The following is a 25,481-nucleotide window of genomic DNA, read 5'->3' on the forward strand; positions in this document are numbered from 1 at the left end:
AGTAAATTTAAAATTACTAGTAAATACTAGCTTTTTTTTAAATGTCCCCAATGTATTTTGTCAAACGGCTGTAATAGCGAGAAAATATATAAATAAATTAACGTCACCATTAATTAATAAATTACCGTTACTCATTAAATTTTGGATTACATATATATGTACATAGACACATTTACCCATTCCAATAACATATCATTCAGGAGACTAGCTGGCACGTCCCAAGCTCTCCTCCAAGTTCTCATAGTTTACTGTGAATCAGAATCACGTGAAGGCCTTTGTTAATAACAGACTGCTGTTTCCCACACCAGAGTTTCTGAATCATTAATTTTGCAGAGAGGCCCAAGAATTTGGATTTCTAACAAATTTCCAGGAGATGCTAAATGCAACTGGTCCAGGGACTACCCTTTGGGAACCACGACTATGAGTGATCTGTGAGTCTTAAAAGCCAATGAGAGAGAGAGAGATTGATTCACTAAGATAACAGGCAGTTCTGGGGAAGGAGACAGCAGATAAAAGTGAATTCAGATATTTCCCTCCATCCTGATACTTAGCCTTTATCTTGCTGGTTAGCAAAAACTGAGGCATCAACAGACTTCTCAAATGACAATTTAATTGTCAACATACAAACCTTTTCATGCTTAAAAGGTTTCATGCTGTTCACATTACAAGTTTCAGAAAAATAATACTGCCCCAAACTCCTCGGCCTTTCAATACTCCTAGGTGGGACTACTTTCAAGAAGACACTGAGGGGACCCAGAAAGCTAACTAATGAGTTTTCCACTTTAAAAAAGAAGTGTAATGCTCGCCAGCAAAACATGGGTGAACAGTGCCAACAAGCAGCCCCTACAACATGCAGAAATCCACTCTACAGAAACAAGATGACTGTGTTTGGGATTTGTCAAACAACTATTAAAATTTTATTTAAATAAAAGTTTTTCTTTTTAAGTTACTGAGCCATATAAAGGGAAAAATGTTAATTTTATTAAGAGTTTGAACAAATGTTGCACAAAGAACACATTTTAACAAAATAATATGGTGGCATAACAAACAAAAAAGAAAACACCCAAAGATGTGTAAAAGAAATATCAGGTGAAAAAATGTTAAATATCTCATGATCCAGTATGGAAACAAGAAGTCTACACTTAAAAACCAAGGATTTTAAAAAGCACAACCATAAAACAAAAAGTTAATGTCTGTGCTATCCTAACCAGACACATTCTTCAGCAAAACTTTAAAAGGCAGAGTTATAGTTTACAGTATTTGATAATCTTATTTCTGACTTCCCACAGAAATAGCGATTGTTTGTGTCATTCAATCTCACAGTTGAAAAAGAAAGTTTAAGCACTGAGAAACAAGTATTTTACTTATTAAAATGACAGGTGAGGCAAAACAATTGATTAGTCTTTAGTGCTATTATTTTTCAACTGTAATAAGGACTTGATCCAACCAAAACAAGTCTTAAGCAGTTCGGAATTCTTTTCTAATGCCCAAGGAACGCCTCTACCCAGCCTGGTTGCCATATATGGAAATCAAGAACCTCGTAACAGTAGAGCACGCTCAGGGACAAATGTAGGAGGAGACAAAACAGAGTTGATATTTTATAACGAGGTAACTTGTCACCATTTCAGACTACCAAATGCCAGAAATTACTTAAAACAAGTTACTTAAGCACATGTCCCCATTTTTGCAATTTATTTCTAAATACGGATATGTTCATTTTTTAAGAAACTGATCACATCAGGTTCATAATAGTATTCATAAACTTGAAAACTATACTAAAATAGTTGAAGAACAGGTCTTTGATTATTTTTCTTTTATACCTCGATCCTTACACAAAGATGAAATTCTTACTTTTTTGGTAGAGAAGTCTACAGGAAGTTAACCTGGAAATGTTTTAGAGATTGTCAACCACGACAGGTTTCTGCATTTTAAGATTGTCATCTTACAAAGATAGCAAATTTCACATTTTAAAATGTCTTAAAACATAGCTGTGATTATAAAAATCAAAAGGCAAAAATTTTAAATGTTTATGAAAAAAGTTAAGCCCTTTGCATTCTGAATATTTGAAATTTATTCATACAATACGTCCAATTAAAACTTAAAATGAGGTATATTTTCTTCTCCACAAATATCACATACCTAGCAAATAATACCATGAACAGTTTCAAATTAAAATAAATACACAGGCTTTTTGTTTGTTTTTGCTTTAACCTGTCATATAACACAGTGTCATGTCTTTGGACATGGCATCTAACAAAAAAAAGAAAGTTGCAAATGGACACTCTCTAAATCAGAGTCGTAAATATATAAGGTGAAAACATCTTTGTGAATTATACTTAAAACATAAATAGCATTACCAGTTATGATTTTAAATATTATGTAAGTACAGAGATCATCTACTTATCAACAATTGTATTGGAGAGCACTAGAAAATAAAATCTTTATAATGATCTTACGGCAGTGCTTAAGCAACTGAATTTTTTAATCTGAAAAACCTATGCTGCAAAAATTTGAATCAAAATTTTACTTTTTGAATGCATGGGTTGCAACCCACAGAAAACATGAGGACTATATTGTTTGGTCAGGATCTTGTTAGTTTAAGAAGCAAAAAATTTAAGAGCCAAAATATGCACACCATTAAAAATACTAATTCTGAAAATTATGTAGCTAAAAATTAAATCACCCTGTCCAGCAAGTTCCAAAAATTTCACACATTTCAAACATTAAGGCAACTTTTTCCCAACTAAACAGTACTTTATAAAAATATATGTCACTTCAAAACATTATATACACAGTGACAATAAATTTAGCTAGTTGTAATCTTTAATACATTAATAAAGTGTCACATATTACAAAGAAATTATACTAGGTGCTTGCATGTATGTGCAAGTGGAGTTATAGTTTTTAAAGTACAGGTTTTAAAACTGAGCGAAGTGAACGTCCTTCTTTCGTGAGTTCTCGTGTCACACACATACATGGCAATGGGATGGCTTCCTCCCGCTTCTCTACAATATTGTAACTGCATTTCTTCAAGTGGTCAGCCATGCTTAGGATGTCAGCAAATTTCCATTCATTAACAGAACAAAATGCAGTACTGAATCGCCATACCTAAAAGAAAATTCTACTTCAGATTTAAACAAGTCAATTTACAGGTATCAAAATACACTTGCTCTAACTGTACATTTCTACTGTTAGAGAAATATCCAACATAGAGTTTCAAGTGTTAGCTATATAATTGAAAAGTAGTAAATCCATTGGGACACAAATATGTTTATCAAATATTTATAAGAAAAATCACTTCTTTGACATTATGACTTCAATAAATGTAACAACCAAAAAGAAAATACAAAAATCAACATTAAAAATTAAAAGTCATATCCACGCTTATTAAGCAATTAAAAAAAATTATAACCCCATGAATTTAGAACTACTTCCTACAATAATACATACTGCACACTATTCTTTATCTTATCCAACAGTTATATAGATTATCCATAGCCTGGAGATGTACGCAATACGAGTATTATTTTTGTTCTCCAAGTTTTTGTCCCATTCCTTTTACACTATATGAAGCATACTAAAAAATACTCTACAATACTGTTCCAATGTACCTTATCTTTCCACTATTTATAAATACTAAAGGTACTTTGTAATATTGAAGAATACAGGTGCTTCGATTTGTTCAAAAAGCTTCTGAAAATTTATAAAGCACTTTTGTAAAGTGAGTCTTATTTTATAATATTTCATATCATATTCACCTGCTATCCTTGTTCATGAGCCCGCTGGTAAAAATGTGGGCTACTTCCGCTTTGGCCCACTCAGCAGCTCCAAGCCCTCATGAAGCACTGTCATCTTCTTAGTCTACAATGACTGTTGTGGCCCCCTCACATCTTTACAATTCAAAATAACATGGCTAATAAGCATGCAGAACGCAAGACAGGCCTGGGAACAAGCCTGAGTGAGACAGGACAGGCCTGGGCATCCTAGCTAAGCGTCTCCAAGGTAAATGTCTGGTTAGAGAATGCAGAATCCATGGTGAAACAGCGGGTGCTCTGGAAAGTAGCTGTGGATTTGAGGGAGCCCTCAGCACTCAACACTTGTTAGGAAAGGATGGTAATGACTTTCGGGGTGGCCAGATACCTTCAAAATTCTGTGTGAACACTATTATTTTTCAGTTGGCAACAGAAGTCACCACTTTTGTGCACATGGGACACTCAGCTGCTATACTCCTGAGGGTTGTATCAACTCTCCTGGATGGAGTCCTTTCCCAGGAGTCAGTGAAGGTCTAAAGAGTAGCTACCAGTAGACATTATACATCACAATTCCCCAACCAACTAAGCTACGGGAAGAAATAGAGGAGTTTTTGTTAAACTTTAAGCATAAACAGTTAGCTGGAAGGTTCAATGGTAGCAGACAGCATTCCTACTTCCACACAGTTAGAGAACCCGGTGAAACAAACTTGGAAAAAATGGATGGCTCCTGCCTCCTGGTGACAAGGTTTCTTAGTAATGGGTCAATTCTACATTCAAGTATCCATCAAGTATTTACTTATTGCCTGCTATATGACAGGTATTATGCTAGGCATTAGATATTTTGGTTCCCAGAGTCTCGTTTTTCAAGAAAATTGGTCTAATGACAATTTATCAGTGAATTTAAAAACAGTATGGTGGGTGCTTTAGTAGAGGTGTGCGAAGCAGGAGTGTACGAAGCTGGGGTATAAAATGGGCACGCACAAACAGAGCAGTGAGCCTCCCTGAATGCTTCAGAGTAGGGTTCCAGGAGGCTGAACTTGAGGAAGTTAAGATCTGAAGAGTAAGCAGGATATAGCAAGGAGATGAAGATTACAAGCTTCAAAGACAGGTTCCCTAGGTCTGAATCCATAGATTCGTTAGATAAGCTACTGACCCTCTCTAAACCTCGATTTCTTCATCCATAAAATAGAGACAGTAGAATAAATTAATGAAAGTAAAATGCTTATTAGCACACTATCTAGCACATTGCAAGTGCTCAAACGTATTAGGGATAGCATACTCAAATGCCTTAAGGCAAGAAAGAAAATGTCAGGCAACATAGTCAATAATATTGCAATAACTATGGATGGAGTCAGATGGGTACTAGACTTATCGGAGTGATCACTTCCTAAGTTATACAGAAGTCTAATCACTATGTTGTATACCTGAAATAATATAATATTGTATGTCAACTGTAATTAAAAAAATAAAGTTACTAAAAAAAAAAAGAAAAAAACATCTGGCAACTGTAAGTAAATCAATGTAAGTGGAATATAAAGTGACAAGAGGAAACTGATGAGGTAAACAAGAAAAAGATCATAAAAAGTCTTAAATGTTGCATTAAGGACTGTCTCTATCCCAGGGCAACAGACAAACATTTAAAGTTCTTAAGCACTGCAGCCTAAGAACTGTACTTAAGAAAATGTTGTCCCTCTAGCTCTTATATAGAGAATAAGAGGGACACAGCTGGAACTAGAAACCCAGCTAGGAGGCAACTGCTGTGACCCAGGAGAGAACTAAAGGTGGGAGGGAACTAGTCAACAGCGGTGGAAACAGTAAAGCAAAGCTCAGGGATATGAAGAGGGGAGGCTCAACAGGACTTGGTGATTGCCTGGCTATGGAAATAAAGGGGGAGCAAGGGAGTAACCCTAACTCCCACGTTCCTAGGTTAGGGAATTGAAGATGATGCCATTTTCTGAGGACGAGAGAGGTAGGGAAGTGAAGTAAGCTGGACATGCTGAGCTTGATGACTCATGCGACAATCAAGTGGAGAGGTCCAGCAGATGCTGGTCTATGATGGTCTGGAGTTCAAAGGAGAAAATGGCCAGGATATAGATGTGTGAGTAACCTGTATAAACAATGGCAATTTAAACTCCAAGAGTAGGTAAGATTTTCTGCAGGAATAGAACCCCAGAAAATATTTCCCCTCATAGGTCAATTCTAGTGGGCATGGACACAAAAAGGCCATACTCAGACTGTCCCATTCCAAATGGAAAACCATCTGGAAAATGAGAATGCACACATGCACAGATGTATACATAGCAAGTATGAAGCTTTCTGCCACCAAAGTCCCTTTAGGGGAAAAAAAAAAAATCATAAAATAGTCAGTGTGCTCATTCATTGGTCAAAGCCTCAGGAGAACACAGAGATGTAGAATTCTGAAAAACTGGAGCAAGGAGTGAAAGTAAGAGAAAACCTAAGGGTGGTAAAAATAAAGTAGCCAAAAATTTGAACCCTGTGCAACCAATGTGAAGTTTATCAAATTTTTCTCCAGTTTATAAAATAAAAGTTTTCATATTGTGAATGTTCTGAAATGAAAAACACCTTCAATCAGTTATTTGTAATACATTTTTGTTTCTATTGTATAGTACCTCAAACAGAAGCTGGGCAAAAGTAGGGTGTCACAGGAGGAAAATGGCGGAGCCAGGATTTGTTCCCGGGTCTGCTTATCTCTAGCTCAGGCTTCCAAGCTTCCACTCCCCCTTTTACTGTACTAAACCCCGATTCCCCACCACAGTACCAAATCCTATTTCCCTACTCTTATCTCACTTCAACCTAATACATATCCACATCCATCCACTTATGTCCTCTATACCCCCAAATACTCCATTGGTCTTAACAGTAGCAGTAGGTATCACTTTTTCTCATCTCTCCCAATTTAAGTTCTACCTGACACAACCAAGTCCTAAGAAAGAAACTGCTAAGAATGGGAAGAGGCTGCCAATTGTAAGCAGTAAAACACCACCTTCTTGCCTTCCCCATTGTCCTATGGTGAAAATGTTTCAGATGGAGCCCAAATTCGAAGGTGGCTAACATGGCCTCAAACAAAGGGAGTTGTTACAGAAGAACTGAATGGGTACAGAGCTGCTCAACTGGAAAAAAGAGAAGTGGCCTCTGCCATATTAGATTAGAATCTAGTTGTAGGTTGTCTGCAGTAAATGTGATTACAAAAAACAATTTTAACTATCCTAGTTTTTCATTAACTGCTATTATAAAAGAGTTTGTCATATTAAGTTTTAAGGATAGTCAATTTCAAAAGATACTAATTTTATTAATTCAGCAACATTATTGATTATATATCAAGTAAGGGATTGATACAGTTAAGATTAAACTAACCTTTTCTTTTATCTGCCATGATGAGTTTCCTTCTGGGTACTTCCTTTTCCCCCACTGCAGTATGACCATTCCACGAGACTGAAGCAGGCTGCCACACACATCCCTCATTAACTTGGATACACACGAGAGCTGGCATAGGCTGAAGCCATCGAGAAACCCTGCAATATGTTGCAGAACCTCAAAAGGAAGACTACTTAGATGGTCACTGTGTAATCCCAACACACAATTTCTAGCAGGCTCTACTAATACTGTAGATACACAAGGCTGAACTCCAAATGACCGCAAATGGCGATCATGTATAATCTTTGCTCCTTGTGTTGATGGACAAAATCTACGCTGAGAATAGGTACAACCATAATATGCTAAAGGGCACCTCTGCTCCATCCAGCCATTGAGTCCAGCATGAATGTCACCATGCACGTTCTTAAAATGTGAAGAAAATTCTTTTCTTCTAAATAACTGTCCACAAACAAATGTAAACATTGAACGCTGCTTGGGTTGGTACCTAGCGACACATTCCAATACTAAATCCAGCCCAAGTGTCTGAAAAGGACTTGGATTTGAAAGCTGTGGGTTGGCATGATCACAAGCTGAAGCTGAAGCTATTTCCCCAACCATTGTATTTGTAGCTAAAATTGCAGATGGAAGTGAAAAAGTCTGAGTCCCGAAGTCAATGTGATAAACATCCACCATGCGACTATCAGATATACCCCTCCCACCTGGAGAATCTCCTAGACAAAACAGTAATGCTGCTGTGATTAGATCTATTCCTTGGAGGCCCATTGGGTCTTCTGCAACTTCCAAATCTGATGTATCTACTGCTTTATCTTCCTTTGGTTTAGACCAACATGAATTAGAAAGAAATTTGAATGAAGGAGGATGACTGAAAGATAAGACATCCACATTCCTCAAGTCCCCTAAGTCTACTTTTCTCCAACACAATTCTTCATCCTCACCATCAGGCATGAGGATTCGCTGAACTGTGCCGTTAGGCAAAGCATTAGGTGGTATAACTTCCCTAAGTTGAGCTGCTACTGAAAGTGAACTGGAAGGTTGGGAAGTGCCATCTGATGCTACACATTCTCCATTTGTTAAGTTACTTTGTTTGGAATCACCATGTAAATTCTGATTCTGGTCTGCGACCTGTGTACACATATTTTCCAAAGGAAAGCCATTACAAAGAGCAGACGTGTCATAAGAACTGGTATTCAAGTCACATAATAAATCACTTGAACCATTTTGTTCAGACTGGGCATTCTGACTTGTGTTGTTATGGTCAATTCCACCTACTGCTCCAATCTCATCCTCGTGAAGATGGTCCTCGTCTTTTGAGTCACTATTCTGTAAGCTTTCTCTGGCATTTTGCTCTTCATTCATTTCATTTGGGGAAGCACAAAGATTCGTACTTAACATACCAATGTCTCTTGTGGCGGTATTCAGGATATCTAAAGCAGCAGCCAAACTTCTGGTTGTTTCTACAGTAGCTTGATAAAGTGCACCATAAGATTCTTCATCAACAGACACCAAACCATTAGCATGTGGCATCTCTGGGACATTTGATTTAACTGATACTTGTTCTCTAGGTTCTGATACTTTATCAGTCGCTTTTGACATCATGGTGGCTACTTTGAGAGATTCTAAGAGCATCCGTTGGTCTTGAAGGGCCAAGGCCATATCTAATTGTGCCACTTCATCCACATCTCTGCTTAGATTTTCATATGATTTCCGGTCTGCATAACTAACCGGCCATCGGTTCCACTCCATAGTACAGCACACCACACTTGCAGGACATGTTTCTAGATGTTCAGCAACTTTATTTCGAGCCATTGTAAATGGACATCCAAAGTCACTATTTAAGCAAGGCACGCGTTCAAATGGACATAAAAGTCGATGCTCATCAGCTTTACAAGAATGGAAGACTGCTCCACAAACTAATGGACAACCAATCAAGTCACAAGAAATCCCAGGCTCTGGTCTGGTCATACACCGTCTACTGACACAATTGACGCAGTGCGAGTGCTGCAGCTCCTCCTCCATAATGGCCGGTCCAGTACTGGTGGTTGAGATGGAAAAAAGATAGGAAGTTAGGCAAAACATTGTAAATTTTTAAAAACTGTTTAATAATGTAAATCAAATCATGAAGGTATATTGGCTTATTTTAGAATGAAATATATAAAATGAACATATTTAACAAGTTTATTTTACATATAAATACTCCATCTTGAAACAACTTAAGCATTTCAACTAACAACTCAGTACTTTAGCTAAAATGTCATAAAAGTTCATTTTTATATGCCATATAACAATACGCTTAAAAGAAACAAGTTAATGTATATTTAACTTTTAGATTTCAGAGAATGCTTTAGCTTTTACCTTTTTTAATTTCAACTAAACAGATTTTGAAGTATGCCAAATTGCAGAGACCTCATCATGTTCCTGAGAATAATCTGAATTTCACTAATATATTTAACTAAAACTTTATTAGATGTTTTCTTTTTATTTCCTCTAAATATATGGATTCATTGGGCCGGCCGAGTGGCGCGATGGTTAAGAACTGGCTTGGGACGCCAGAGGGCCCCGGTTCGGATCCCACATATGAGGGCCAGTGACACTGCCCTCTACAGCTAAGATGCTGAACAACAGCTCAACCTGGAGCTGGGCTGCCGTGAGTCGCCGGCGACGGCGTAGGCTGCAGCCCCTGTGGCAGTGGGTTGCCATGGGCTACCGTATGTAGCCAGCAGCCAGCGTGAGCGGCCAGCAGCTGCAGTGAGCGGCCGTCCAGAAGCCGGTGACTGATCTGCCTCACTTGGGAAGAGCGCAATGATGGTGCCAACTTGGGCCAGTGAAGCAACGGCCTCCACAACTAGACTGAAGAACAAAACAACAGCAACTTGTCTGTTCCACTTCCCCCAATTCCCCAGCACTGTTCCCTTCCCCCCAATACCCCAATAAAAATCTTTAAAAAAAATAATAAATTAAAAAAAATAATTATATGGATTCATTTAAGATTCCATATATAGTTCTCTCCTTCTACAGATGCCTTAATAAATTCCACAACAAATCAACAGAGTAAGCCTTAATTAAAACATACAAGAATTTACCCGAAAAATATAAGTTCTAGCTCCTGTTCTATAGCGATAGGCAAATCACTTACTTCTGAGGGCCACAGTTTCCATTCATTCATTAAACATCTATTTATTGCTTGATTACTATGTACCAGACACTGCGTTTGACGATTAGTAAGACACGGTGCGTCCTCTCAAGGAGCTATAGCAGGAGGTCAGAGACAGTAAAAATCATGTCATATTATTATGTGATCATAGCTGTATGACAGCAGTAAAACGGTAATACAGAGAAGATAGTATTGGTAGGGGCTAGAGAAGAATTCACAGTAAGTCTTGAAAGATGAGAAGTCTTAAGGAGGGTAGGTTTGGAAAAAAAGGGAGGCATTCAATGCTGAAGCAAAAGCATTAAGCAAATGCAGAAAAACAAGAATGGGCAAAAGATGTTCAGGGAACTCCAAGTTTCCCAGTATTGCACAAGGTGAAATGCAAAGTGGCTGTGAGAGATGAGGCCAGGCAAGAATTAGGCAGATCCTGAAGAGTGCACTAGATGCTACATTCTGTGGAGTTCAGACTTTAATTGGACATCACTAGGATTTTCAACAGAGAAATGGTATCTACAAAATAACATGAGGGGATTACAGATACCTAATAGTCTTTCCTGCTTTTATCAAGAACAGTTTAATATAAAAATAAGAGAAAGTATTAGCATAATATATTGTTTCAATTATAATTACTGAACCTATTCAATGTCTTTTTTTCTATAATATTCAACTATTTATTGGCTTGTTGTTACTAGCAGTAAAAACTTAAAAGACCATTTTATCTTTAAAAACCTAAATAATAAAGCAATATCCCCCTTTTGCTACTATTCTTTTTTCCTCTTCAGTCAAGCTTTCAGAAGAAAAACAAAAAATTAACCCCCAAACCCTTCCAACCTCCCATATATTCGTCAGCCTCTAATCTGGCTTTTCTTTTCACCACCGCTCATTAAAACTGCACTCTCAGATTCTCGGTGCTAAATCCAAAGGGCCTTTTTTCCAGACCCTGTCTTCCCTGGCCATTATATCTATCCTTTTGTTGACTAATTCCTCCTTTTTGAACCCGTATTTCCCCATGTATAAGACGCACCCTTTCCCGAAAAATTTGGGGTCTAAAAACTGGGTGCGTCTTATACAGTGGTTGTATGAGCGCAAAAAAAAAATAAGCGTGAAAAAAGCGGGAAATGCAAGTAAAAAAAAAACCCACTACAACCACTGTATAAGATGCACCCAGTTTTTAGACCCCAAATTTTTCGAAAAAGGGTGTGTCGTATACATGGGGAAATACGGTATTATCTTTCCTTAGTTTTCATGATGTCCCATTTCCCTGGTTTTCCTCCTACCTCTTTGGTTATTCCTGAAACTTTACTTCTAAAATACTACTCTTTTCAGGGATCCATGTCATTTCTTGATTATTCTATACATTCTCTCCCTGGGTGTTCTCAGTTTCTCAAAAACTTCAATTACCACTAATATGCTGAAAACTCATCTATACCTCCTGCCCAGAACCCTCTTCCAAAGTTCAGATCTCTACAACTAATTACTTATTATACATTTCTACTTGTATATGGCACAGGCAATTCATCTCAACATTTCCTAAGTTAAATTACATTGTAGTAGATAATTTTCTGGGTAAAATGCTGATTATTAGCCTATTTTCTTCACTTCAGCGGATAAAAGATTGCTAGCTCTCAGACATGTTTTTCTATCTTGGTTCCAGGTGACTACTGTAAACTAATTACTCCTCAAATTGCTATTTGTTTCTCCAGTCCAAGTTTGCTTTTCCTCAAACTAATAAAAGTCTACCGATTATTAATAGAGCTTTGCTGATTAAGCAGAAAAGTTATGAGTTGGTATTATGGTGCTTAATGATGTAGGGGGTGAGAGGGAGGCACACACTTATCAACAAAACTGTATTTTTAAATTGTGTTTAAAAATTACAAATTATGATTTAACTATACTGTTGAATACTTTACCCCATAAATTTTATAGGTAAGGACAGAACCTTTAAAGACAAACATGCTAAGAGTCATAACAGAAGAAATGACAGACTAATGATGACAAACATCTGTAAATTAAGAAGAAATCCAAAAAGAAACCTTAATAAGAATTAGGGCAAATTTTACTGAGTGATTAGATTGTGAAAACAGCTGTAGCTTTCTTATTTTGCAACCAGAATGAGTTCATCTCACATGCTGAAGGTTATAAGCTTGACTGTTACTAAGAGAGAAACCTAAAAATATAAGCAGTTTCAACAGAAGTGACCACTGCTCTCAGAACTTGTAGGAACACTTTATGTTATGTACATATCACATGACCGCACCAGACAGAACACATCTCAGGAAAGTCACTTAATTCAAAAGTGTTTAAAATAGCAACTGCTACAAACAACTGAGTTAAATGCAAAGCAACAATAAGTCTGACAGGCAGTAGAAGGCTCTCAAGCTTCAAAATAAATAGCCTCTTGCACACTGTTCCATTCTTAATAACAAAGTGTTAAAAAATAAAAACATCCACAGCAATGAGTCCAAAATATTTATTATTTATTGAAGTAGACTTAGAGAGAAGAACAAGAGAACACTAATTATGTACCTATTTTGTCTTTCTTTACATATGTCATGTCCTAAATATCACAATCCTCCTAAAAACCCAGAGGAAACTGAAGTTCAGAAAGGATAATAAGAGACTTGTCTTAGGTCATCTAGCTATTGGGTTGTCAGAAAAGTCATGACGCATTTTTGCAACGAAAAACATTGAAAAAATACGTCATGACTTTTCCGACAACCCAATATAAGTGGCAGAGCTAGGATTTAAATTGATAATCTGATCAATGCACTTGAACAATAAGATATGTTTACTTATGAAAGTTTAAGAAAATAAGGCAGCACTTCAGTAACTGATGATCCAATTTTAAGATGGTATTTGAGGAATGGAGATTACACAACTTTGCTTGTCATTTATTCCAACACAATCACCCCTGTGGTCAAGAAAGACTTTTTGGTCCTTTCTAATTACAGTACTTTGCTTTGAATGTAAATGCTTTAAATTATTTAAAAAATAACTTACATTTATAATGCTCACTATAAACATATGGAACAATATAAAGTTAACAATTCTCAAAATAGCTATAAAAAAAGGAATCAAGTTTAATTCCATTTTACTATTAAATATATTAAGAAATAAGAAAATGTACTAAACAATACCCAAGGAGTATTCTGGGGATACACCCCACAGTATCAGAACTTAAAAACTTCCAGATCCATTCTCTTTCTAATCAAGATGGCTATTATCAAATTAAATATGCCTCCATAAAGGATTTCATGTCGCTCATAAATACTGTGTAATGGTCTAAAACATCAACCCTGATTTATCAGTTGAATAGTGACACAGCAGGCCCAGTAGAAAACATGTTGCTAAAATTGAGACTTCAAGTTCAAGATGAGCTTAATTTAAAACTCCTCAATATTAAGGTTTTAAAAAACGCTCTAGAAAAAGAATCTTAACATTCCAAACAACTGGAAAAAGTTTCATTAGACTAGAAAATATCTGTAAATGATTAAATGTTTTACAGTAGTTTCAATTTTCTCTAACAGAAATTCTTGGCCAGCTCATACTCTGTGGCTGACAAGCAATCCATAAAAATAGTTTTAAGACATGGCACTTTCCCATACAATGAAATGAGGCCTTGTTTTTGAAGGCTATTTCTGGGCTTAAAGATACGGTCCTCAAAAGAATATTTCTTTATTTTTCCAAGTTCATTAAAATGCACACGGTGATAAATCAATAAAACATTGCGAATTAGCACAATTTTAAAATATGCTGTCAAGTCACCCACAGTACTGGACCCAGCTTGCAGCCTCAGGCTTTTCTTAATGCGTGCATGCAAGCGCGTGCACAGACACACACCCACCTTTCCCTCCCCAACTGCTGCCTCCATTCTTTCTGTCTCAGCTTAATTGTTACTTTTCCACATACCCAAAGACAAGGATCCTGTATTATGCTACATGCTCACTACACAATGCATTTTTTCTTGGTAATTATCCTGTTTAATATCTATCTCCATAGGAAAACTATAAGCTCCATGAAGGAGGCAGGGTTATCTCTGTCTCATTCATTCTTGAGTTCCCTATACTGCTAAAGTTGTATCTCAATTACAGCCTCACTTATCTTAAAAACATGAATAAATGAAAGAAGTATAACACAAGAAATAAACAAATGGATTCCAAAATGAGAGTCTCGATTTCATGGAAAACTACGTATTTCATGAAGAGATACAACCTTATAGATCTAGCATTAGACAAACTGAATCAAATTGAATCAAATTTTATAGCTGATACCTCATCGTATCAGCTATAAAAAGTCAATAGTGCTCAAACATTTATTGAGCACCTAGGTCATATGTTCTAGGCACTATATATGGAGTAAGATAAATTGTCCATCAAAAAAAGCAAATCGAAGGGAATAATAAAGTTAATTTCAATCTTCCACTGTTTTAAAATCTTAAAAAGTAATATTTAGTAATAAAAGCCCCAGAAGGAAACATTTACCTGTACACTGTCCCACTATTTTAATCCCCTAATCAACCCTGCAGTCTGGTTACTGGTTACTGAATATAGAGTCATCAGGTTCAAAAAGCAAAGCAAAGGTGGAGATGTCTGCACATGTGCAGGTGTCTAAGTAGGTATAGGGTAAGGAAAAGAAGCTTTAAAAAGGAAGCAGTATCAGCCTCCTGCTTAATATTACAATTACTATGGTACTAGACGGACTAAAAGTCTACTTACACAAGAAAAAATTGCTTCAGTGTAAGGCTGAGTGGAACTATAGACATACCTGCTCAATTCACTAACTATTACAAGCAAGTCTATGACTAAAATTTCAAATTAAGCGATCAGTTATGAGCTCCCCCAGAGCAAGTCTCATCCCCCCATATAGTCAAAGGTGTTACTACACAGTAAACACAAACACGTGCTGGCTGATTTGCTGATCAGGTACACTAAGTTTTAAAAACTACAATAAATCTCTAACCGCACTTGGACATCTTACTTCACTGGTTTAAAAAGGGGGTTGGGGTAACTAGACAAGACTGAAAGCCCAACATCATCAAACTCCCTATTCAAAGCACACATCCTCTTGATGAGTCCAAAATAGCTAAATGGGTTACACTGTATACATTCTTTTATTAAATTTTGGTTCTGATTTTTATTTATAGAATGATGACCTAATTATATGGAAGATTTTTCAAGTTTTTAGCCTTCCAGTTATGTAATCAAAACATACATCTTTCATTTCTAAATATGGTCATGAGAAACTTATTCCAAAGTGAAAGTTCTAACTACTTGCCATATTTTCCACTAAATAAGCAAATGAAATTGTTATAGACTTACATAAGAAATTAAAATAACAATAAATATTTAAGACCAGAACCTATTTGAGTAGAAAGTCAAATAAAAGTAATCCACCCAAATGGTGGAACTCAGCTTATTACAATGGGCAGCAAGGCACAGGGGAATGGGCTTCCAAAAAATCTCAGCTTTGTGAGCTTCAGGCAATTACTCTTATTGTGAAAACCACCTAGAACTCTACAAAGGCTGGTTACTGTTATGTGTGTGTCCAGTAGGATACAAACATGTTTTCCTCAGAGAATGGATGTACTTCACTTTACACAATAACAACATTGACATACGCAAAGCTTTATGTATAATTATTTTGTATATTAGGTCATTTATACTTTTTTTTTTTTTTTTTAGCTGAGCCATCCTGCCACCTGTTGGCAGCTCAGATCAGGCCGGGACTCGAACCACTGTTGCTCAGAGCTCAAACTCTTGAGTGAACTCTTAACCAACTGAACCACTCGGCCGGCCCAGGTCATTTATACTTATAAGGCTTACTAAAAGTAATCATATGAGGAGCAAACTAATGCTACATTACCCGCTCCTAAAAAAAAAAAAAAAAAAAAAGACATGCCCTTTCTGTAAAAAATTTTCAGACTGGGTTTTAATTCACACATGCTTATTTGTGTTTAACTATCCAGCTACCTACAATGTAAAAACCACTCGTGCAAGACCCATCTCACCTTTTTCATCAAACCAATTTTAAAATTAAAGTTTTATATAGCCTTTTGACTGGAGACTTTAACATCAAAGAATTCTAGGAATACGATGTCATTCCAGAGTATATATACCCTAATCCTTCTGATGAACTGGCAGTCATAGGAACTCAGTTAAAAGTTGTATCCAAAACCACACAGAATAGCATGGGGCTTATCTCAATAAAAGTCACATTTTAGTAACATAATGTGTGGTAAGTAAACACACATTAATCAATGCCTATTTTGGTGACCTTAAAGTACCTCTCTAACCATATGTTACCTCAAAATATGTATTATTGCTTCTTTAATAGTGTATTTTATGAGGACACTGTGAAAAAAAAGGTCTCCAGTGCTAGACATGGAGAAATATTGGATTGAAGTTAAATGCCCTAGTAACTTGGAATGCATAAAAGTTTGTCTGTATCGGAAACTTCAGTTCTCTGGTAACACTCACAAAACTCCACCCACTAACATTTCCAGAATCACACACAAAAAAGCTATGTCACTGCATTAAAGTACCAGATAAAAACAAACTGGCAACTTAAAAGTTTGCAAAACACCATGTTATCCCCAATTAAACTCCTGTAGTAAGAAAACAGTGACTAAGCATAAAGAACAGTGATTCGGCGAAAATCTCATATTGAAAAATCGAACCCTGAGAAAAAATCCTAAACGTACATTTTTTTTATCCTACCCACTCTTTTTCCTTTTGCTGCGTCAACAACGGGGCTGCTTTGGAAAACCTTGACAAATACGAGCAAATGCAAAGCCTGTTGATATCATTTATTAGGTCTCTGAAGGACACACAGCACACGATTGAAATGTAGCAAACAGGAATTGAGGCTTAGAAAGTTCTGGGTTTTGTCGTTAAAAAAGAGTTTTTAACTTAATCTACACTGATATGAGAATGCCCATAAATAACTTCATCTTGGATCGGAGTCAAGGAAGTAATTATGGAAGAAAAGGTCAATTCCTTCCCAAGCATCTTTTATCTGAGGCTTACGACATGGCTCAGAAAGGAAAACAAGCGAGGAGCAGCGGGGTAAACAGCGCGCGGCTCGGCCCGTCGCCGTTCTCCCCGACACACACGTTACAAACACGCTCGGAGGGGTCACTGAACTCAACGTGCACGCCGGGGCCCCCTTCCAAGCCAAGCGCTGCCACGGGACAGGGCACCGACAGCTCGGCCGTGGGCATGCCCCTCGGACCCACGAAATCAGGAAGTTTCCCTTTAACGAGGGCTGAGGCTCAGCAAGCCCAGGAGCCTCTCACTGCCATGAATGGAAAAGTTACCAACTTCTCTCATCCCGCGGAGACCGGGGATTGATGCCTCCCAGTCTTACTTTAACCCGTTTGTTTCCCCCCAAAAGAACCCAAGTTTCTCAAAGGCAAAAGGAAAGGGGGAGCCGGGTTTTCGGGATACTCAGGGGGCCCTAAGTTCAACTCCCGCTTCACCCCTCCCCACCACACCAACACGCAAGGCAGGGGGTGACTCGGGGGTCGGTCCTCGGGGTGTGGGTCGCCATTTGCTGACCGCCTGCCTCTGCGGCTGGCCGGCCTGGAGGATGGCCGCGGACGCCCACGCCGCGGACGCCCACTCTGGCGCCAGGACCGCGCGCCAGGAACCCACGGGGCAGCGCGGGGCCGTGTTTACTCCGTCCCAGGCCGGGCCCGCCGACCCCACGGCCGCCTCCGCCCTGGCCGCGGGCCTCGCACGGCCCGGCCGCCGCCTCCATGCCCGGCGCAGCCCCGGCCGGGTCGGCCTCCCCTGCGGACCTCCTGACACTCACCGGCCGGCGCGGCCGAACCGCGGCCCAGGCCCAGGCTGTCGTGGCCGTCGTGGCCGGCTGTTCCGCGCTGCCCCGGCGCCACTCCGCGCCCCGCACGCCCGTGCGCTCCGTCTCCTCCTCGCCTCTCGGCCCCGCCGGGCAGCAGCCCTTTCTCTCCGCTCCGCCGCCGGCGGCTCCCCGGCCTTCTCCTCAGGAGGCCGCCCTCCTCGCGCGCCCCGCCCCCTCCGCGCCGCACGCCCCGCCCACAGGCCCGGCCAGGCCTCCGAGGCAGCGGCGGCGACAGCCGCGGCGAGCCTGGCGGAAACGCGCACGCTGAGCCCGGCGGGGACGCGCACGCTGAACCCCGCGAGCACGCGCACGCCCCCACTGACAGCCGGGGCGACGTGGCGGGGAGTCGGGCCTGGGGAACCCGGCGTGCTAGGGGTTCCCACTTGGGCCCCACGTGGCTCCTGCCCGGCAGTGATTCCAGGTCCTGTTTGATTTTTGATATCTTGGAAGGAATCCTAGACCGGTAGTTTTGGAATTGAGGAAACAGGCCCAAGTAGACGGGCTCCTTTACCTCCCTAAATTGTAGAAGCAGCCCAGATCCTTGAACTTTCGGTGTCGTGTTCTAACCCTTAGGTCATGTTTAGGAGGAAACGGGCCAGCTCTCGCTGAATCTTTACTGATCGCCGCCACAGTCCTTGCTGCCTTGCCAGCTCAATGAGCCCGAGTCCTGTGACTTAGTGCCCTGACCCAAGTAGGGTTCTTCCTACTCCATGATCTCAGCCCAGGACTTACGGGTCGCAATGCTTTTCCCGCGAGCCCAGGCAGGGCAATCCATCCAGGAGCCCTGCTTCTGGGAGGCACTGAGAATTCTCCGCACTATCACAGTAGGGAAAGGCGATGCAATCTAGCTGGAAAGGTGGCTTGAAGCCGCTTTTGCAGGATGCTTTACAAATGACCGCAGACTGAAGAAATATTGCATGGCCATTTCAAAGAATTGGGTCCATTACCCAGCTACCACCTACCACCAAGCCTCTGCCTAAGGTCAAGGGACGGAAAGGACAGTGATTCACAGTGCTGAGGGGTGAGTGCCCCTCATCCCCTCAGCCCTACCCGGTGTCCCTCCCCTGGACTGCTGCCCAGTCCAAATGCAAGAGAACTGTGATGAAGAGGGAGAGGGGTTTGCTGTAACCCTGGCCTTGTGGATGAGGGCAGACACAGGGACACTGCTTTGTAATCCTTTTTGTTACTATGTTTTAACCCCAACATCATGTGTGTCTTGGGAGAGATAGCTATGCTATTCTGAAAAGAAATGACTTATGCTTTTAGATTTTAAAGATCAGTTAAAAAAAAAAGCTGAAGAAGGTACTTAGATCACTAGCTTTTTATTGTGCTAAGAAAGGCAGTAAAAATGGTACCACTCATATTATTGTCTCATTTCATAAATGAAAGGCGATTTTCCACACCAGTTATTAGGAAGGACATAACCACCAGAGTAAAGGGCAGTTCTTGAGCTTCTTGAAAAATTCAGTCTATTTTTCTTATTTTGTTTAATTTGTCTGCAGATGGGCCTTGGTCCTCAGTCTAGAGTTTGAGACCCACTGTCCTAAGAACTAGTCAGAAAGGATAGTGAAGCAGGCAGGATGGCCGGGTGGGAGAGGATGTGGGTGCTGCTACACTCTTGCCCTACTCTGCTCACTGTCCTAAAATGAGTCACGTAGCTTCCGTTTGCCTCATTTGCCCTCCTATAAGATGAAAGGGTTAGAATAAATACTCTCTAAAGCCCTTTACAGCTTTAAAATCTCATGATTCCATGATTGTACTTCTTGAAATCTGGGGCTTTCCCCTTTACTAAGTCACCTAGCTGACTCTGGGCCACCACCCACCCCCTTAAGCTGAGTCATTCGGGCTGTAAACCTCACAGTCTTCTTTGCCTCTTCATCTCAATAATGTTCCATGTCCAGGCAATCAAAAAAAAATCCTTTCTTCCCATCTTTCCCATTTATTTCTAGTTCTCATCCTAGACAAATCTGGATTTCTGCCATCACCTAACCAGTCCTTCCTCCTCCAGTTATTCCCACCTCAAACCCACCACCAATGTAGTTCTTCCTAAGACATCCATTTCATCTTGTTATTTCTCTGTCCAGATATCTATGATGGCTATGTCATGCCCATGGGGTACAGCTTCAACTCTTGTCTTCAGTTGCTCAAAGTAAATCTTTCAATCTAGCCTGATTTAGTTTCCTTCTTTTCTCCGGCAAACACTATACACAATCCAATTCCAAGTTATCTGTGCTCATATGAGGATAGTACTGAAGTTCCTCCCTCTTAACTATTGTATATAGCTCGAATCCCATGTCCTCCGTGAGGGACTTCTGTCACACATCCTATCTATGTTCAGCACTTGGACGTGCGCCTCATGCCATTGCTACCTGTTTCGCCTCTTTCACTGTTACCTGTATGTCAGCTTACAGATTATCTCCAAACCCATGGAAGCATGTTTTGCATTGCTTTTGTATTTCCCCTCAGTCCCTACTATTCCACCATATGTATTGTAAATGCTCAATGAGTATTTATCACTTCAGAAACAAAATGTGCTTTTCCCCCATTTCATCCTTTCCCCATTTTTCATTTTCTGCTTTATGTCGTTCATCAGAGAACCTTTCCTTGTGCCTTTTCAAGGAAATTTATCTAAAACTTCAGTGACAAGCCGAGAGTATGCCAGGGATCACCATTTCCTCAGATATGCTCTCCTCTCTGATATACATGTCCTTGACATAGACTTCTAAAACAGAGCTATCATCTGTGTGTCTTAAGCACCCCGAGGACTGACACGGACCCTGAGAGTTTAAAGTAAACAGGAGGAAAGGGCAGTATTAGGTTTGACCTTAAAGAAGAGGAGAGGGCCTTGCATCTCCCCAGGTCACCCTCTGCAGGCTGTCTCACATAGATTTAGACAAAGCATAGCTCCTTGTGGCTGTTTTAAGAAGCCATTCTCGAGTTGGTCGAGGTATAAGAACCAAAAGAATAAAATAGGGCCGGCCGAGTGGCTCAGTTGGTTAAGAGCTCGCTCAAGAGTGTGATCTCTGAGCAACAGGGTCGCCGGTTGGATTCCCGGCCCGAGCTGAGCTGCCAACAGGTGGCAGGATGGCTCAACTAAAAAAAAAACAAACAAACAAACAAACAAAAGAATAAGATAATACCACAAAGAAATGCAAAGCCTAGACCTCAGACTAGATTGTAAGAGAGAGAAGTTGTCAGGAATGCAAATTCAGTCGGTAAAGAAAGCAAATTCAACAACCAGACAAATCCTTCTTCCCTTTGTTCAAAGTCAGGACAAATAGCACCAATGTTCAAGTAGGTTTTCTTTCCCAATTAGACCAGAGACCAAGGCAACAGATAAGTCAAGACTAAAGTTTAAGTCATGTGCTAATTAAGGAAAGCATCATTAGCTAGAGACAAGTGCGAGAGGGTGTGGGCTGATTTGCAGCTGTGAAATCATGGGACAATCAGAACTACCAACTGGGACTGTGGTAGGAAATACCATTCCTCTTTTATAATATACTCCTAAAGAATTTCAACAGAGAAAGTCCATTTGAATCACCTAATTGCCAGAGTGTAGAATCTAATAGCTGTAATTATATTTCCTATATAAGTTTATTTGAAGTATGAAAAATGTGACAATTAACATACAATCATATGGTAATTTAGAAACAGCCTTCCAAGGATAATGTTCATAACCCCAAATTAATCTTGCAGTTTTATATACATAATGAGGTGAATTTGAATCAAGGCTGCTTGGAATGTTGGGAAAATGAGAAGATCCAGGTTTTGTTCCTGTACACTACAAGCTTGCTATCTGACATTGCTAAAAGTTATCTATCGCATGCATTTCAATGTTTCACAGTTTGAGTTATTATAATTAGATTTGTTAACACAGTACCTAGCAACCAGAATGTATGTCCATTGATCAAATAAAGGAACAAATAATTTTATTCCCAGAGATGCTGTTGAGTGTGCTTCCAAGGTGTTGTATTTATAGTTCAGGTAACTACCACTAGGTGGAACTAGTTTGTGCATGAGCAGGTAGGCACATAACCTCTCCTGTGTGGGGAATAAAGATGACATCTTAATCAATTGTCTATGGACATATATGTAACTCTGTTACGCTAACAGCACATTTTGAGGGTAATATCTAATTTCAATGTCTAATTTTCACATTATTCAAAGAAATTTGATATTAGATATCTGGGAGGAACCACTTTTAACTTGCCCCATAAATTAGCTCACTATTCAGTTCAGTTGCAGTGGTAGCAAAGCCAAATGCCTGCAGCTAAACGCCATGCTGGTAACAGGAAGTGAGCACCAAGGGACCCAGGACCAGATGAGCACGTTGTTACTTAGTTGTTCCTTAGCTCTCTAGTCATCACCTGTTGAGGCTTGAGAATGAAGGAAATAGTGTTACCATATCTTCTGATTAATTTTTTTGAAGCACATGCAAATCTAGATAATTAAGTGCAAGCCACATAAAATTTTCAATCTTTTTGAAAACCTGTGTGTGTGTGCGGGTGCGGGGGGGGGGCGGCGATCAACAACTGGAAAAAAAGCCAACATCTTCAGCAACCCCTTGTTTTAGTGACTCATCCAAAAGATGATAAAATAGAACATAATTGTGTCTAAGGATAGCCTAGTTTCCAAACCGTTCCAGTCACCTTTCTTCTGGAACTGGATTTCTTGTGCTCAAATACTGGCTTAATCGCCTATCAGCTGATAATTCTTGGGTGTTATAGATTGAATGTGTTTCCCCCAAATTTATATATTGGCACCTAATCCCCACTGTGATGGTATTCGGAGGTGGAGCCTTTAGAAGGTGTGATGGTCATGAGGGAAAAGCCCTCATGAGTGGAATTAGTTCTCTTACAAAAGAGACCCCACAGAAAACCCTTGCCCTTTCTGCCATGCGATGTTACAGTGCAGCGGGCTCTTACCGAATCTACTGAGCCACACGATCTTGGACTTCCAGCCTCCAGAACTGTGAGACATAAATTTCTGTTGTTTATAAGCCACCCAGTCTATGGTATTCTCTCATGGCAGCCCGGACAGGCTAAGACAGTAAATTGCTTACCCTCTCCGTATGTGGCACACAGACCCTAGGATGGCCCCCAGTGACCTAGGTCTGCTAGAATGCACACTTTTTGTAATATTCTCCCCTGGAGTGTGGGCAGCAGCTGTGACTTGCTTTTCACCAATAGTCTATGTTAAAGATGATAGGCTATCACTTCCATGTTAGGTTACAAAAGACTGACTTTTCTATTGCTGGCACACTCTCCCCTTGTAGGCTTAGATGAAACAAGTTGTCATGTTGGGGAGGCCCACGTGACATGGAACTAAGAGTGTCCACTGGACAACAGCCACCTAGGAATCGAGACCCTCAGTTCCATACCCCACAGGAACTGCATCTTGCCGGCAGCCATGTTCATGAGATTGGAAGCAGATCCTTTTCCACCTGGGACTTCAGGTGAGACCCGACCCCTAGTCAACACAGTGGTGGCAACCCCATGAGAGACCTTGAAGCAGAAGCCCAGTAAGCTATGCTTCATAGAAAATGTGACATCATAGGTATTTGCTGTTTCAAGCCACTAAGCTTGTGTGGATTAATATACCACAACTACTTTTCTCATTTCTAAAATGGGAAAGATAATAGTACTGCCTGCCCCCTAATCCCAACATTATGAGACTTAAATGAGTTAATTCATGTAAAATGCTTAGAATAGTGCCGCACGTGTTCTAAGAGCAGTAAGTAGTGTTGGGCATCTTTCCTCAGTCGGATCCCGGACGTGAAGTCAGGCATCTCAACAAGGAAGGTGTAGTAGGCAGCATCTGAGAGAGCTGTTTTCAGTGCCGCTTCAAACTCACGTGACAAATTGTGACATTGTGTTGGGCAGAGGGAAATTCGTTTCCACTTGTGTACTATCATTGGGCGGCTGTGCTGTGGAGCCTGACAGAGCCCCAGCAGTGCCTACGGAAGTGAGAAGAGCCATGTCGCCAGAGGCTCAGCCTCTCCCTCAAGGCACTGGACAATGAGGAAAAAGCCAGAGCAGTAGACCATCGCTGGGTTTCTTCCTGAGCACATGTGACAAGCTCTCTGGGAAAGCCCACAAACGACAGAGCCAGGCTGTGAGATGAGCCTCTGCAGGGCGGTGAGTCCCACCATTGAGATTTGTAGCGGAACCCCTCCATCAAGCCCTGTAGTACCAACCTGGTAACCCCAAATGGCCTAGGGGCAGCATCTGTTGTCTGTCGTGCTTATTCCCGTATCCCCAGAACCCAGGGGAGTGTGATATAGTTGATGTTAAATATATTTTTGCCAAATGACATTTATGTTACTCCAATAATTATAAGTTGTTATTACTTCATACTTTGAGATGGCTGCACGGTTTTCAGAGACCTTTCTCTTGCCTGACCTTACTTACACTTTGACAATAAAGGAAAGACAACGCATAATGACATTGGGCTAGAACCTCACATGCCCACTGCTACCTTGGCACATTTCTGGAAAGAGGGGCATCTGATCCTGGGGATCAGTAGATTATTTCCGACTCCGCTGAAGTTATCCGAAGTAACAACCTAAGTTAACTCATGGTGCTAAGATAGAATATTTCCTGAAGAAGTAAATTAACCAACATACTCTCATTTCTCTTTAGTTATACAAACAATTCAGGGTGTGTTCAGAATATGGAAGGTGGGGCTGAGGAAATGACGTGTGTAAGCAAAAAATAATTGAGTTGATATTAATGATCACTCAAGGTAGATCAAGTAGTTACTGTAGGAAATCCTCTATCACATAAACCTTGCAAACTTAGGAGAGTTTTTTAATTAAAAGGGGAATTAAATGTTTTCCAGAGTATGGAGAGAAGAGAAGACCTAGAAAGCAGGAGTGGACCTTTCTAATTCTCTCCTCCAGGATTCAGGGGATTAAAGGATGAGGGCTCTTTCTGTGTTTCTATCAGAAGCTAGTGTCTGGCAAATGCTCCCCTCCCTCACCCGGCTTCCTCTCTGGACTGCCTCTCCTGTGAGGAAAACAAAGAAAACTCTAGGAGAGACAGGTGTCTTCTCGTCCTCTCCCTCAAGGTTGGGAGGTCTGAGGTCTATGCAGCTGTGTGAAACACAAGTCCTCTAGGTGGGACACAAAACTATCAGTGTGTCCCTTTGCTGGTTATGAGATCTTCTAGAATCACCTATTAAAAGACAGATAACCCTGGAATAGGTACTTTATTTAGAAGGATTATGGACACTTGCTAGCAGAAGATCTGAAGCACGAGAATTGGAGATTCTCAGGGCCTCCAGATGGTGAAAGGATTGAAAGGGGTGGGGGGTGGAAATTTAGC

General features: G+C 40.2%; 1 protein-coding gene across 1 annotated transcript; it reads right to left on the bottom strand.

Moving 5' to 3' along the window:
- Positions 1 to 894: 894 nt before the first annotated feature.
- FBXO30 (F-box protein 30) lies at positions 895 to 18,287 on the bottom strand. The gene is made up of 3 exons (XM_019632317.1): positions 18,109 to 18,287; positions 7,128 to 9,180; positions 895 to 3,108 (listed from the first exon to the last, which is right to left on the bottom strand). Exons 2-3 carry the CDS (start codon positions 9,162 to 9,164, stop codon positions 2,905 to 2,907), a joined length of 2,241 nt encoding a protein of 746 aa, XP_019487862.1. The 5' UTR covers positions 9,165 to 9,180; positions 18,109 to 18,287; the 3' UTR covers positions 895 to 2,904.
- Positions 18,288 to 25,481: the final 7,194 nt, after the last annotated feature.

The sequence above is a fragment of the Hipposideros armiger genome, unplaced genomic scaffold (assembly GCF_001890085.2).
Source record: "Hipposideros armiger isolate ML-2016 unplaced genomic scaffold, ASM189008v1 scaffold_1119, whole genome shotgun sequence".
NCBI lineage: Eukaryota > Metazoa > Chordata > Mammalia > Chiroptera > Hipposideridae > Hipposideros > Hipposideros armiger.

Coding starts and splice junctions, on each gene's coding strand:
- FBXO30 (XM_019632317.1), bottom strand. CDS start 9,164: ATGGAGGAGGAGCTGCAGCACTCGCACTGCGTCAATTGTGTCAGTAGA. Junction 3,109..7,127: donor CATGGCAGATAAAAGAAAAG/GTTAGTTTAATC, acceptor ATTTTCTTTTAG/GTATGGCGATTCAGTACTGC.